This window comes from Taudactylus pleione, unplaced genomic scaffold (assembly GCF_031769625.1).
Source record: "Taudactylus pleione unplaced genomic scaffold, aTauple2 ptg000479l, whole genome shotgun sequence".
Lineage (NCBI taxonomy): Eukaryota > Metazoa > Chordata > Amphibia > Anura > Myobatrachidae > Taudactylus > Taudactylus pleione.
Window position 1 is genome coordinate 26,910 of NW_028284881.1, and position 15,461 is coordinate 42,370.

Consider the following 15,461-nt stretch of genomic DNA (forward strand, 5'->3'; position numbering starts at 1 on the left):
TAGGTTGGGGCGGGAGCAGGCACTTAATGAAACTCTAGCTTTAAATCCTAAACTCCTCTCCCTGCAATCCCACAATTCCAGTGTTCTTTTAAGTGCTGAGGAGTAGGGCACGTTTTGGAGGGGCTGCTAAGCAGCCCTTGTTGGATAGCTTATATATTTTTTTTTTTTTTGTAATATATTTTTTTCTTTCTAAGTTAAAAGCTGTGCAGCGCACAGTGTGAGTGCGGGCGACTGGAAAACAGCTTGCCATTATGCACCGCGACTGGGGGGGTCGCGGTGGCGGGACACCCACACAAAGCATTCCGGTGTCTAGGAGAGACCGCCTGGATCCGGGGACAGTACGTGCTTGCTACCCTTTAGAGGGTGCGGGGCAGTAGCGCTGTTCCGGATGGTGGCTACATCTTGCTGTGTCTGATGAGGGCGGCTCCATTGCGAGATCGCATGCCTCACAGGCAGTTTGATCGTAAAATACCAGGTGCTTTCCTCAGGAAGGGGAGTAGCACTTGTGAGAGAGAGGGAGTGCAGCCATGGAATAGGGGGGCGGAGCCTGTAGCTGCCGGCCTCCCCTGCACGTTACAGTAGCATTGGTACAGACCTGGCTGCTGCTAGACTGTTCAGAAAGATGACCACAAAGGAATTGTGAATCTGACAAGTGCGCTCTATACAAGCAGCCAGTAGAGTCTCTTGGTGTAGTAGTGTTCACCTTACACTCCCAAAAATTTTAAACTATGAAATAATATCACCAATACAGATCCTGTGGTGCTGAAGCAATTTTCACAGGTAAGTAGTGTTCCTTCCAATTGACCCAGAAATTAACTTACGGGATCTGGATAAGGACTCAATCATATATATATAAAAAAAAAAAGGGTTCATAGTATAATCCTGTCAACAAAGTTTAATAACTAATTCCAAATCTCAATATGGTTCGCCTACCAGATAAAGTGGTCTACACGAATTTGCAGACACTAAGGCACATGTGGGAGCGGATATATTCACATTCTATCTATAATTTCCCTTTAGTCCTGCGCTCACTCCTCCATCGAGTAGAGGCTCCCATAGCATAATACTGTATTTATTAAAACATATCGCATTCCATAGAACATAAAACAAAACTTGTCACAAAATAGGGAAAGATGGCTCCTCTCCAAATATAATTGTCTACCCGATGAAGTAGTAGACAAATAAGGCGGAGAAGGGAAAAGTGTTCCAGGTGTCCCAGTTAGACTCTTCCAGCCACAGGTGAGGTCCCACAGATTCCCAAAGGTAGTTTCTCTAGATCAGCCTTGAGGCTGGGATCATCAGCTGCTGTAGTCCTCTTCTCAGCTCCTCTCCTCTGCAGCCGTTGACCTCTCAGGAAGGCCAAGTATATTACCTTGTCTATTGCATTTATACTTCTGCTGTGTTGCCACTGTTATTATTTCCAGTGGTCGGGACATTAGTTCTGCCTCCTAAAGTAGATCAGGTGGCTCAATGGGCTAGTGCACCGGTACTACGGATTTAGCGTGTGACAGTCACAGGTTTTAATCCTATTATGGGTTTGTCATTGCTCTACTGATGCGCCAGTGTGGACTACGACTGGCTACGCCACACCCGTTCAAGCACGAGAGGTGGCTCTGACGACACAGACTGTGTAATGGTTAGCATTATTACCTCACCACACTGCGGTCATGGGTTTCCCGCTACAATCCTAACTCTGGGGTTTGTATGCAGGTATTTTGTTCTGGGCAGTGTTTCTTCCATGGCACAGTGTAACAGGATTTTGCGCTCGGGAGCCTTGTGTGTATGGGTTGCTGCATCCACCAAGGTAAGACCTGCGTGTGCTGGGGCTCTCAGCAGCTCGGTGTATGCAATAGTGATGCTGGTGGCGCTTCACAAGGAGACCAAGTTCAGGCTTGTGTATTCTCTCATCTCTGGCGCATGCTTCTTCCTGCTATAGGGTTAAGTTCCCAGTCAAGATATATCCCGATCTGGCTCCATGCTTAGCGCAATAGTGAAGCTGGTGGCGCTTCACAAGGAGACCAAGTTCAGGCTTGTGTATTCTCTCATCTCTGGCGCATGCTTCTTCCTGCTATAGGGTTAAGTTCCCAGTCAAGATATATCCCGATCTGGCTCCATGCTTAGCAGTGACATGATTTATGTTTGGTTCCTGGCGCGCATTTTTTTGGACGACTCTGCTGTGCGAGCCACTGGTAGAGGATGGTATTGGAGACGTCTTCCTCATTCCAGGGCCCCATTAGATGTTTCACATGCGCAGGAACTTACCAGGCTTTGTGCTGTCCCCAAGGGTGAGGACCTACTGTCCTTTTCAATTCCTTACGGCTCTACTCCACACTCTAGGAGGTTTCGATAAGGATTCCCAAGTGGTGGCTGTGGGTCTGTCCAAGTGTTGGCAACGGAAAGTCCTTCTTTCTGTTCGGCAGATCTCTCCAGTCTCCTCATGGAGGCTTAGGAGACACTAGATTCAGAAGGCTCCGTTCCTCGAACATTAGCATCCAGGGGATTCAATATTCAGGTGGAAGCACCTCTTACGGTAGTTACTGTGGTAGCCGTTTATGGCTCAAGCGACTACGGTCTGTTTTTTGGAGAGCTCTAGGGCCTTGGCGAACCCCAACACTGGTGGCTTGAGCAATGGTCACTTCTGCTGATGTATTTGTCGAGGGGCTTCAGAGTGCTTCGTCCTGGGACTCCCTGCTGAATTGGCAGGATATTTCCGGCAGGCTCTGTGGGGGAGGCCATGCGAGATGGGGCACAGGTAGCTTCCGAGTTTCAGCTGCGGCCGGTGCGGCTCAATGGCCCTTTGGCTCTTCGGTTTGCATATGCATTCATTACATGAGTGTTTCTTACTCTATCTTCTGTTTGGTAAGGACGTTCTCTTTTAGTTAACATTGGTTAATCCCCAATGGTCGGGAAAGCACTTTTCTGCCGTTGGCCGTCCTAACGGCGGGGGTCCGTGTTTCCAAACTTTCGCTTCTCCGAGGTGGTGCGTCCCAAGCTGATTCTTCCCCGGCAGGGGTTCGATTTCCGGGGGCAGTTTTTAGTAACTCTCCATTCTGGAGACACGGCTCCATGGAAGCCTTGGGCCTAACTATGTGTCTCTCTCTCTGCCCAGTTCGCTTACAAAGTGGTAGGGCGATTGCTCCGGTTCAGCAACCCTTGAGTGGCGTCTGACAGCTGGGCGTTTGGCATATTTCTGTATGGTTCCATCTGGGACCCCGGTGGTCCGCCACCAAAACATTGTTTGTTTCTTCATATCGCTCTTCCCCAAGGAGTGGCGAACACGGTGACATTGGACCGTGCTAGCATGCCACTCCTCACAGCCAACGTGTTTTTGCTCCAGTTCCGCTGCAGGTACAGAAACTTGGGTTCTCTCTCTTTCCTAGTTCGAATTTTGGGCAGGTCGTTTTACCTTTTCAGTGGGTAATCAACTCGGTCCCTTGTATTTTCCGGGCCCTAACTTCGGTGGAGCCCCAGCTTCGTCTGTGTGCAAAACCATACGGTCAATGCTGACGCTCTTAGTACATCACAATCCGGCCCTCTTGGACGTTCTGCTTGTAAAGGATACCTCAGCTTCACAGATATGGACCTTCCTAGGTCGAGTGTTTCAAGTACTTTCGGATCAGTGCTGTATCCCGACTATGGCAATGTCTCCCTTGTCTCCTTTTCTGTGCCTTCAGTTCTAGGGGTGGCCTCCGACACCTCTCTCTAGTGGTGTTTTTCTTGCGGAGGACAGTGAACGGACCCTACCAATCTTGGTCCAAGGTTCGGTTGGTGAAAGGATATATGGATTGCGCTGACCTTATTCTGTATATATGATAAATATGTTAAGCCAGGATTGTGCATAAAAAAAGATATTCACAATTTATTAAAGTCTCCTGGGCTGAGTGGCTGTGAAATTGCTTTCTGGCTCCGGGGCCTTGGGTCACCGTCCACAACTGCTCAGCTGTTCGATGGGCTCAAGCTCCAAGCCATCGTTCCAGCTCTATTGGGGGCCCTGTCTGTCCTCGCTTGCCGGTCGAAGTCAGTCGGACAACGTCCCGGTGATGGCATAGGTACATCTTCCGGCAGGCAAAAGTGTGCGGCAGCAATGCCGCAGTCTTTCAGGGGTGGAGACTTTTGTTCTGTCTCTCTCAGTTGTGGTCATATGGGTAGTGGGACAGTAGACTTCCTCAGCAGAGCCACATTTCTCCCAGGGCAATGGTCTTGCGCTCTCTCCCCGTACGGGAGTGAGGCCTTCCGCGTTGGTATATCATGGCCTCTGCACGTTTCCGCTGGTTACCGCAAGTGGCTGCCTTGACTGTTGTGTAGAATTTTACAGCTGTCCACACTGTTCCCTCAGGTCTCCAGGGGCGTTAAGGCAGGCTGGCTACATTGGTCATGGTACGGGGACGTTCTCCCAAGGTCGGTAGGCCCGGGGTGGCATCTTTCACTTTGTCCAGACCCACTTCAACTAGGTTCGTTTCTACCAGGGGACTTCCTTGCTTGGTTGCTTTCTCTCTCGTGTTCCATACTAGGCTGCAAGACCGGACTCTTTCCATCTTGTGCTTACTTCTGGATTTGGAAACTCTACCTCTCGTGGTGTAACCGTTATGAGTTTTCGCCTCTCCCATTTCTTGACCTTCCTTCTAGAGATTTTGGGGGCCAGTTGCCAAGTTTGTTTTGTGACGTTATAGGCTTTGGCCTTGTCATTTTCTTTCCAACCTGTTTTTTACAAGGTGGGCTGCGTATTTAGCCACCATTTCGTCCGCAGGTGGAGCTGTGGAATCTTAATCTAGTTTTATTGGCTCTCACGCAGGCTCCATTGGAGTCGTTGCGTTCAGTGGAACTTTGGTTCGTTGCTTGGAAGCTGGTTTTCCTTATGGCTATTGCCTTCCCTCTGCACAGTTCCGTATTTAGGGTTTGCAAGCAGCCTTTGCTAGTCTTCCATGAATATTGTGCGGTTCCCCGTACAGGTTTTATGATTCAAGCCGACACTGGTTTCGGATATTGTCCTTCCGGTTCTATTTTTGCTTTGGCAAATTCCTGGGACTGGGATGATATGGTTCTGCTAGTTGGACTGAGCTCTGCAGATTTCCTTGGACACGTCTTCTTTGGTACGCTGCACTGTTCTCTGCAGGTTCTTTTTTATGTGTCGGAACATGGTTGGCCGGCCACTCAGTAGACCCTTGCGTGTTGGATCCGCTCGGTCATTACTCAAGCCTATTCTGGTGTGGGGCGACCGCCACCAGACCAGGTATCAGCACCTTCCGCTAGGATGGCGGCAATCTTTTGGGCAGCGTGACGCAGAACTTCAGCAGCACAGGTCCACTGTGCGGCTATCTGGTCCCCTGTCCATACATTTGCTCATTCTTACATTTCAGGTTTTTGTGCCTCTGGCGGCACTACTTTCGGTGTACAGTTCTCCGATCCCGCAGCCTGAGCGTTCTCTCCCATGAGGACTGCTTTTGAACGTCCCATTGTCCAGTATTCCCCAGCTTTGCTGCAAGAGTAAATAGGATTTTTGGTCAACTTACTGTTGAAACCTTTTCTCATAAGCACGCTGGAAACACTGCAATCCCTCCCTCAGGCTTAGTCGTGCGAGGTGTTTGGTTCTTGACTGGTCTTTTCCCTACTGGTTTGTTTGGTTGTTCTAACAGTTTCACTGGGTTCCTGCTACTCCTCTCTGGACTCTTCTAAAGAAGTACAGGAATTGTGGGATTGCAGGGGGGAAGACTTTAAGATTTAAAGCTACAATTTCATTAAGTGCTAGCTCCAGCCCCAACCTATAATCCCATTGTCCAGCCTGCTTAATAGAAAAAAAATGCACCGGTAAATTGGCTAACAATCCTATATTTGTATTTTTTTATTTTATTTTTTTTTTTTCATTTTGCTGAGATTTATGATATTTTTCCCTTGACAGTCTGGTCACAATCACCAAAGTAAGATGGCTTTCATAAAGGTTATGTGTCTGGCTACCAATTGAGATGCCTGGTTTTCTAATAATGCTTTCCTCTATCACAAGGATATATTTGTAATGAGCAACAAGTTTTAATTATGATGAAATACAATACGGTTAAACTATAAGAATCTCTCATTTCTGAGAGTGAAGTTGCTGTGATTGTGATTGTCTGTACCTGGATTGTCAATAAAGTTTTTGCTCTCGAAAAAACATAGAGCACAAACCAAGAAATTACCGAAATTATTTGTCATTGTTTCTCTCTACCATCACAAAAAGGTTATGAAACACATTATGTTTTTTAAACAATTATGCGCTGTGAAGTTATTTTTAATTATGGTATGGTATAATATTATGTTACAAACGCATGCTAGTTTCTGTGGGCAAATGTGTTTGTTTATCCAAGTTAAACTGATAACGTGTTATTTTCCTTATTTTCATTAATGAACTGCTCGTGTTCATTAAACTTATTAGAAAATGGTACCAGTACATCTTTTCTTTTTTAGTTTGTAATCTTTTAAATTGTGTTTTGACAAATGTTTTACTGAAACCATGCCAAGCATCTTCTGCATTATAAATTACAGACCTCGCAGAAGTTGACAGGGTACTTGGAGTTTGTTGTTACTGCACATACTTGTATAGTTGTATAGCACTATATTAAGTAATGTAGGTTCTAATGATTAGTTTCCAGACAGTTGAACAGTGCCATTGCGGTATCTCAGATGTCAGCAGGACAGTGTAAGCTGGCCCCTCTCATACAGGTGATTCAGGACTGCAGCCATCTTTATCACTACACCGTCAAGTTGATGTTTAAACTACATTCATGTAAGTGTCTTTATTATATTATGTTGGAAATGGCTAGTGCTTGACTTTTTAGTATTATATCTATTGGATGTACATTTTCACTGACTCCTGAATTCTACATGATTTTGTTAATCCCTGTATTAAAGAAATATTTCATATAATGGAACCGGAAGTTCTCTGTTGTCCCATTGACACTATTTATTTTTCCTGTGAGATGGCTAAAAACACCGATAAATTGTATGGCACCATTTTGATAGCACTTGGTTACATGGAGTGACGTCTTGCACTAGATTAATTCTGTTGCTCATATACTGTATGTGTGCAGGTTCCTTGCTGAATCTCCGATATCTGTTTACCAAACCGTCCTGTCCTGTTACACTTTGCCAGGTGCCCAAAATAAATAAAATAGATTCAAAGAGAATAATCAGATTAGCATTGTATATATACAGTATATATAAATAATCCATATAAATGAAGGAGGTAGAGTAAACTGTTAAATGGCTTCAGTTATTCCTTTGGGCAAGTAGTGGCACAGTATTGTGCACACTAAATGGGTGACAATTATGAATGACATCTTGTCCTGCTTCGTGTTTTAGGTCTACCTGCAGATACATTACAAGGACACAGAGACAGGTTTCATGAGCAGTTTCACAGGTGATTATAGAAGTTCCTCCTAGCTGTATACTGAGTGTTTAGTTTTTTTCCAGTTGTAAAATGTCAATTAAAGTTTTAAATCATGCTTCGCGATGAACCTTTGTTATATATTCATACAGTGTCTCTCATTGTATTTTATGATCACCACTGATTTATTTCTTCAATTTGCTAAATATTTTATCCTATCCCCGGTCTGGTAGAATTATAGCTACAATGTTCTTCTTTTGGTGTCTAGTTTTCTTATCACATCTATCTGGAATGTTTGCATGGGAGGAGATTAGTATGGGGCATTTATTTTAGTTATAGGTAATACATATATTTTAATACCAGTTTGAGTGCCTTTAAGACAGAATATTTTCCTTTCCTTATATCTTCTTACTCTTAATGTAGAATTTCCTTATGTCCCGCGATGGTGTTGCGTTTTTTTTTTGTTTGTTTGTTTGTTTAATCAGGTAGTTTTTATTATGGTTTTGAAAAAGCACAATAAATGCATAGAACAACCAAAATAAGAGAAAAAGGAAGTACAAAGTGTGTAAATGCTATCACGTGAGAATGCACAGACATAGACATATGCATAGGATGATAAAAATACATTACGGGCCAGGGAGGCTCAATGTAAAGGGAAACCGATACGAGTGGCAGACAATATATACGCAGTCAGACAAACATGGAAATATAAAATACATTGTAATACAGTAAAACTTTATTTGTATGTACATGAGTTTCATTTTATCAATAGCAATAGTAATGAAAATGTGTACAGGATAAGTGGGCACACCCACCAACTACATGAGGTTCAAAGTGTGCAGAAATAATGATCCATCTCATATGTACACACAGCAATAAAAAATATATATTTCACAGGGATTCACACTACTTGAGTAGGTGGTTAATGAATGCTGCCCGTTAGGTGGATAAGTCCCAGCGAGTCGCGGCATCCCGCTAATCACCTCGTGTCTTGAGTCTCTACAAGTGGAGAGGGTACTCCGGTGGCAAGCTCCTTTGAGCCCAAGCCTGTATCACTCCCTCCCTAGACGGTGGTTAACTACTGGCGGGCCAGAGACGCTGGGGCGTGCTTGCACAAAGGTGTGCCGATGCCTCTCTCTCCGCGCATTAGTTAACTCAGTCCGGAGTACCAGACCTATTCTAGTGGCCATGCCCTATCCCCCTAACCAGAAGACATCACAGGCAACCTACAACGATCAGGAGATGGACAGTTTATTCATATGGACATCATACAAGGTGATTAACGTGAACCCGCGACGCATTGGGACTTACCTACCTAACAGGCAGCATTCATTAACCACCTACACCATCTAAGATTTCGAAGGGATTCACACTACTTCTCTATTGACTATGTGATACCACCAGCACCTATGGGATACTGACAGCCGACATTATTTACGTTGTAATAGACTCGCTACTAAGAGAGATCATATAAGTCTTGCATATGTTGTATTGTTTTTTATTGCTTTGTGTGAATAAACACACCGGACAAAATAATATGGAATGCTACATTAGACGTTAATATGGCGTTACATCACCACCTGCTTTAATGACAGCTCTGATTTTCCGAGGCATGCTATCAATATGACTCTGGATCACATATTGCATTGCGCCCATTCAATTACCAAGTGGTCCTTCAATGCAGCCAAATTCGGAGGGTGTTTGTGTTTCTGCTTCACAGCCCGTTCCAATTACAGGAATTGTAAAAGTTTCCCAAAGTTTCTCAATAACATTGAGATCTGGTGAATTGGAGAGCCACGAGAGCCACGTGAGATGTGGCACGTCAGTCTGGTGCTCCTCAAACCAATCCAGCACAATGGAGAGTACAGTTATCCTAAAACAGTGGATCCACAAGATGGTCTTCGTTTTTCAGAAACTGGATAAATGGCAAAACCGCATGATTCAACAATGTCACACAGTCAACCGCTTTCATGCGATTGGACACCTCAACCAAGGGTCCAGCTCCAGCACTCGAAATACACCTCCAAAATATGACACTTCCACCTCCTTTCTGCATCGCTTGTTGGACATGCTTCCCCAACCCTCCTCATAACTCTGGAGCGGCCGTCACTGGAATCTAAGCAAAATCCTGGATTCATCAGACCATATGATGCGTCTCCACTGTTAAATGGTCCAGTGACGATGCTGTTTGGCCCATGTGTTTCTTTTAGATGGTTCTCAACCTGGGACGCACCCGGGCTATACGACTGAAAATGTGTAACCCATGCAGTTTGCACCGCAGTGTTTGTTCTGATACTGTTTGGCTGGGTCCGGCATTTTACAGTTGGAGCGGTTCCTGACTCTTTTGTACCAGATTGGTGGTTGCTAGGCACCCTAAATGCCTGATTGATTTTCAGCCACTGTTCCCCCGGTGAGATTCTTGGTGACCATGCTTCTTTCACTGTAGATGGATACTTCTCACGGTCTTCGAAGGCACACCAACAAACACCATCACCTCCTACAGGATATGGCCATGCTTTCGGCCAAAAACAATGGCTCCCTTTTGCCACTCAGTCATGTCACGTTTACGACCCATGAAAACAGGAAACTATATCAACAAATTCGCATTGTATCAATACCTCAGTTATTTACAATGATCATCCAGTAGTTTGTGTCACCATCTACACGCATGTTCACGTCCCATTTTGTTGAACTTATACCACCTTGTCTTTCCGCATTCCATATTATTTTGTCCGGTGTGTTTATCAGATTGATCATTATTTCTGCACACCTCGTACCTCATCTAGGTGGTGGGTGTGTCCACTTATGCTGTACATATTTTCATAATTTGTATGTACATGAGTTTAATTTAATTTAGAGCAGTAGTAAAGTTACATATTTTACAATTAATTTGCCTTTATATCATATCCTTTTCATCCATCTGGGGGATTCCATTACTTCTGGGTTATGCGTAGTGAGGTGTGGCGTCGGACACTAGCTAATTGAAATTTGCTCCCTCCCCCTATATAACCCCTCCCCTTCCATCCTAAGCCCAGTCTTGTTTTTAGTGCCTTGGAGTATGGCACTGGTTAGGTCATAGCTTTTAGTTAGGTTTAATTTCTTTATTTTACTGTTTTTGTTTGGGTGCTTAGTTCTTTACAAAGATTATGGCACACATAATCTCCCTACTCAGGAGTGGGGGATAAATGTGTTGGCTTATCTGGACGATTTGTTGCTAAGAGCATCCTCAATAGCCCTATTGCAACATCATCTTCAGATTACCTTAGGCATGCTTCAGAGCTTCGTCTGGATCATCAGTTTTTCCAAATTAAATGTAATTTCATCTGAGGATGGTATTTTTGGGTCCTCTCTTTGACACCCAGTGTCAGAGTGTTTCTTCGCCAGGCAAAGATTCAGGATCTGCAATCCAGAATAAGGACCATTTTACAGATGTCTCATATCTCAGTTCTCAGGGCTGTGCAGATACTGGGAAAATGGTGGTTTCTTTCACCAGATTTCATGGCCGTCCACTACAAAACCAATTGCTTCATTGATAAGTGAAGCCAGACCCTCGATTAATCAGGCAGATGTTCAGCTTATCTCTGCAGACCCATCAGTCTCTCCGCTGGTGGCTACAGGATGCAAATCTGAACAGGGGTTGTCAATTGTCAGTAATAAATTGGACCATTGCCACCACAGATGCCAGCCTAACAGGCTGGGGGGCGGTGGTTCTAGACAGACACTTACTTACAGGGTCTTTGGTCCATCCAGGAGGCCTCTTTTTCCATTAATACACTAGAATTAAGGGTAATTCGATATGAATTAGTTCAGGCTCAATGCCATCTAAGGAATTTACCAGTGCGACTCCAATCAGACAATTCCAGAAAATGTAGTTGCTTACATAAACAAGCAGAGTGGCACCCGCAGCTGGCAAGCAATGAGGGAGGTTTCTCACATCCTTCATTGGGCAGAAAATTGGGTTCCAGCTATTTCACCAATTTTACATCTGGGAGGCGGACTTCTTGAGTTGCCACGGTGTGCATCCAGGGGAATAGGAATTACACCAGAAGGTGTTTGCGAAAATAGTTGCCAGATGTGTATCTCCAGACATAGATCTAATGGCGTCTTGTCTCAACAAGAAGCTTCCAAGGTACGGGTTTGGGTCCCGGGATCCTCTGGCATCTCTGGTGGATGCCATGACAGCACCTTGGGTGTTCCAGCAGAGATGCATCTTTCCTCCTCTGGTAATGTTACCAAAGGTAATTCAGCAGATTCGATCAGTTGCACGGCCGGTCATTCTGGTGGCTCCAGACTGGCCGCTCTGTCATTTTTACACAGTTCTTCGGACCATGTTGGCAGATGTTCTGTATAGTCTGCCCCTGCGCCCAGATCTGTTACTTCAGTGTCCAATGCGTCACCCCGATTTGCCTCGCTTGGCTTTGACGGCATGGTTCTTGAATCAAATATTTTGAGGGCCGAAGGGTTTTCATAATCTGTGGTAAAAACCATGATAAAGTCTCACAAACCAGTTACTTCCCAGATTTATCATCTGATATGGAAGATATATATTTCTTGGTTTGAACAACACAAGTTCATACCTGAAAGTTTACAAGTATCTAGTCTCTGCAAGAGAGGTTGGTTAAGGGTCTTAGTTTGTTCTCTCATAAAGGACAAATTTCGTCCCTGTCGATATTGTTTCAAAGGAAATTGGCCACCATTCCTGAAGTCCAGACCACTTTGCAGGGGGTTCTTCGCATTCAGCCTCGTTATGTCCCGCCGGTTCCTCCTTGGGAATTTAGTTTTGGAGACACTTCAAAAGGCACCGTTTGAGCATTTGGAATCTGTAGAATTGTGATATCTTACTTTGAAGTTTTTTTTTCCTTTTGGCCATTGCCTCGGCCAGAATGGTATCTGAGTTAGCGTCTCTTTCCTGTAAATCTCCGCTTCTCATTTTTCATGAGGATAGGGTAGTGTTACGCACTAAACCTTCCTTTCTTCCGAAGGTGATATCTGCTTTCCACATTAACCAGGATGTTGTCCTGCCAGCTTTTCGCCAGGATTCAGTGGCTACTGAATCTTCTTCCTTAACACTGTCGGATGTGGTACGTGCGTTAAACATTTACTTGGACCGTACTGCGTCTTTGAGGTTTATGGATTCCCTATTGGTGTTGATTGATGCACCAAAAAGAGGCTGGTCTGCCTCAAAAGGATCCATCGCTGGATGGGTCACTTCTGCCATTTGGCAGGCATATTTGTCCTCAAATCTGGCCTCAATTCGGGCACACTCGACTCGTGCTGTAAGGGCTACTTGGGCTGTACGGCATGGTGCCTTAGTTGTGCAGCTGTGCAAAGCAGCTACCTGGTCATCATTACACACTTCTACAAGGTTTCACGGTTTCCATACATTTGGCGCGAGGGACGCCAGTGTTGGGCGGAAAATTCTTAGAGCTGTCAGTTTCGACACTCCTCCCACCCTTTAATTGGCTTGCTTTTGTATATCTCAGAAGTAATGGTATCCCCCAGATGGATGAAAAAGGAAATACGATTTTTACTCACTGTAAAATCTCTTCCTTGGAGTACATCTGGGGGATGCCAAGATTCCTCCCTTGTTTGGTTTCATATTAGATAACTGTTGGTCTCTGGTTTCTCATTTCTTCCGTGGGTCTTACTCCGGCTTTGTTAAACATAGACTGAGCTTAGGGTGAAAGGGGAGGGGTGGGAGCCAGTTTCAATTAGCTAGTGTCCAACTCCACACCTCACTACGCATAACCGAGAAGTAATGGCATCCCCCAGATGGAATCCAAGGAAGAGATTTTATGGTGAGTAAAAATCATATTTTTTACTTGCAAATTAGTGTTCTCTTAGGGGTTGAGCGCAGTATCCATTGCTTTTCTCTATATGCTTAACCAGAAGGAATCACACCCTTCAGATACCAGCAGCACAACGCGCACAATTAGTTATCCCGCTATGCGCAGTGTTTAGTACTCTTTTTACTATCATTTAAAAAGGCTCTCCTCTTTTGACCATCTGGGCATTCCGGTCCAAACCATACTTTCTTCTTCGGGGTCCATGAGGTCCACAGCCATTACGTTGGGGTATGAATACCGGTCACCAAACAGTTAACGCAAACGAGTTCTCTGCTCCCAGGATGCATCGGGGTTCCTCCCCATATACCCCACCCCCTGCCTCAGGTAGCCAATTCTTCCTGTTTGGTGTGTTCATCACATAGACAGTGGGACTGATGGAGCAGTCCTGCAGACGAGTAACAAAAAAAAGGGCGAGGTTTACTCTCTATCTCAGCGGGTGGTCTGAGCTGTCCTGGAAGCAGCCTCGCGTGGCGGTCCGGCCTCCGGCGGTGAGACTGACCGGAGACGGGCTGCAGTCAGGAGGCATATGGCTTGTCTCCTTGCCTAGACCGCCAGGATATGATGTTCCTGACCAGCTGGGGCTTGTGACGACGGCCAGGTCAGTTTACCGGTCAGGTCCAAGCAGCATAGGGGAGGTACGCTTCCCCGGCGGCCCCTCCCCCAATCCACACGCTAGTTCAGTCCTCTGGCACAGTGATTGTGGATTGCTCCTCCCAGCCTCCATATAGGGCAGCCAGAGTGTATGTCAGTTGCTCTCTGAACGCTGCTCCTACAGGACGCTGGGCAGTCTCCCTGTATACCTTGCCTACTGCTGGTTTAGGTGTTTACAGGGCTCTATCCTACCTAAGCTTAGGCTGATTGTGGTAGTGAGAGCATGTGATTGTTGTTTATGGATACTGTTTCTTCTGTAAAAACTGTAATTCCTGTATACTGTCACTGTCTCTCCCCTTCCCTTGCAACAGGTGTGTGGGTTGAGAGTAGAAATCAGCACATAGACACTCAGAACCAGTGGCATAGGGATATGTCTAAGGAGTCTGAGGGTCAGGTGGCGGGAGCCCCGTTGCTGATATCCTGTATAGCCTGCAAGGCAGGATTGTCCCCACAGGACTTTCTAAAAAAATGGGCTTTGTGGGAACTGTTTAAGCCACCACACCAATTAAGTTTGCCTGTTTCAGGCCCTGAGCCCCCTTGGGCGTCATTTTCTCAGGTAAAGGCTCAGGTGGCAGAACGGCTGGCTGCCTCGGTACCACCCATTTGGGGTTTACCTCAGCAGATGCATCCTATGCCCATGATGTGGCCACCTTGGATGGACCCTGGTGCTGGTAAGGTTATGGCATCATCCTCGGGGGTTTTTCAGCCTCAGGCTGTCAAGCCAAATCATCCTAAATCTAGGCGCCATGTATCGCCTCATATGGGTGAGTACTCCAGTGCCGCCGCCTCCTCCGAGGAACAGGCACAGGACTCTTCACAGGAGTCTAGCTCCGAGGAGGGTGATGATCATTTCCCAGTAGCCGATGTCCCTTTTCTGATAAGGGCTGTAAAATCGGTGTTAAATATCGAGGAAGGGGATCTTCCGCCTTGGAAAGCCCCCCTGGTTAAGGCAGAAGTCTGAACATTTGTCAGAACTTATGGAGGAAGCCTGGGTCCGTCCGGATAAGATAAGCCATTCTTCTAAAAGAATGGCGCTTCTATATCCTTTTCCAGCAGAGGATTGTGCCAAGCGGGAGAATCCACCGTAAGTTGATGCACATGTAGCACAGCTGATTAAACGTACCACTCTGCTAATCCCAGCAGTTTCGCCGAAGCAAACCACGGATAGGAGACTGGAGCCTTGTCTCAAAACAATTTTTCGCTGGCAGGAACGGCCACCCGTCCAGCTATGGCCACTGCCTGGGTAGCAAGAGCTATTGAGGAGTGGGCCAAGACTCTAACGGAGTCTTTACCAGATGCCTCTAAGGAGCAACTGGATATGATCTCCTTTATTAGAGAAGGGGCCTCGTATTTGGGAGATGCCGCCTTGGATGCAGGGATCCTTTCCTCTAAAGTTTGAGCAGTCCGTGGTGGCACGTAGTATCCTCTGGTTGAAGGATTGGAAGGCGGATGCCGGGTCCAAAAAGGCCCTAGAATTCCTTCCATTCACAGGAGGTGCTCTCTTTGGTCCAGAATTGGACAAAATTGTATCCTCCATGGCAGCCTCAAAGACAGCAGGTTTGCCATCAGCAACCTCGTCTAAATTGAGGAGGGCGTCCTTTTGGGGG

At 45.8% G+C, this 15,461-nt stretch overlaps 1 protein-coding gene across 1 annotated transcript in view; it reads left to right on the forward strand.

Moving 5' to 3' along the window:
* Window positions 1-15,461, forward strand: part of HIP1R (huntingtin interacting protein 1 related) — a 126,657-nt gene that overhangs the window by 16,587 nt on the left and 94,609 nt on the right. The window contains exons 8-9 of the mRNA XM_088449254.1: window positions 6,617-6,757; window positions 7,333-7,390. Coding sequence (XP_088305380.1) covers window positions 6,617-6,757; window positions 7,333-7,390 — 199 coding nt within the window. The remainder of the gene's footprint in view (window positions 1-6,616; window positions 6,758-7,332; window positions 7,391-15,461) is intronic.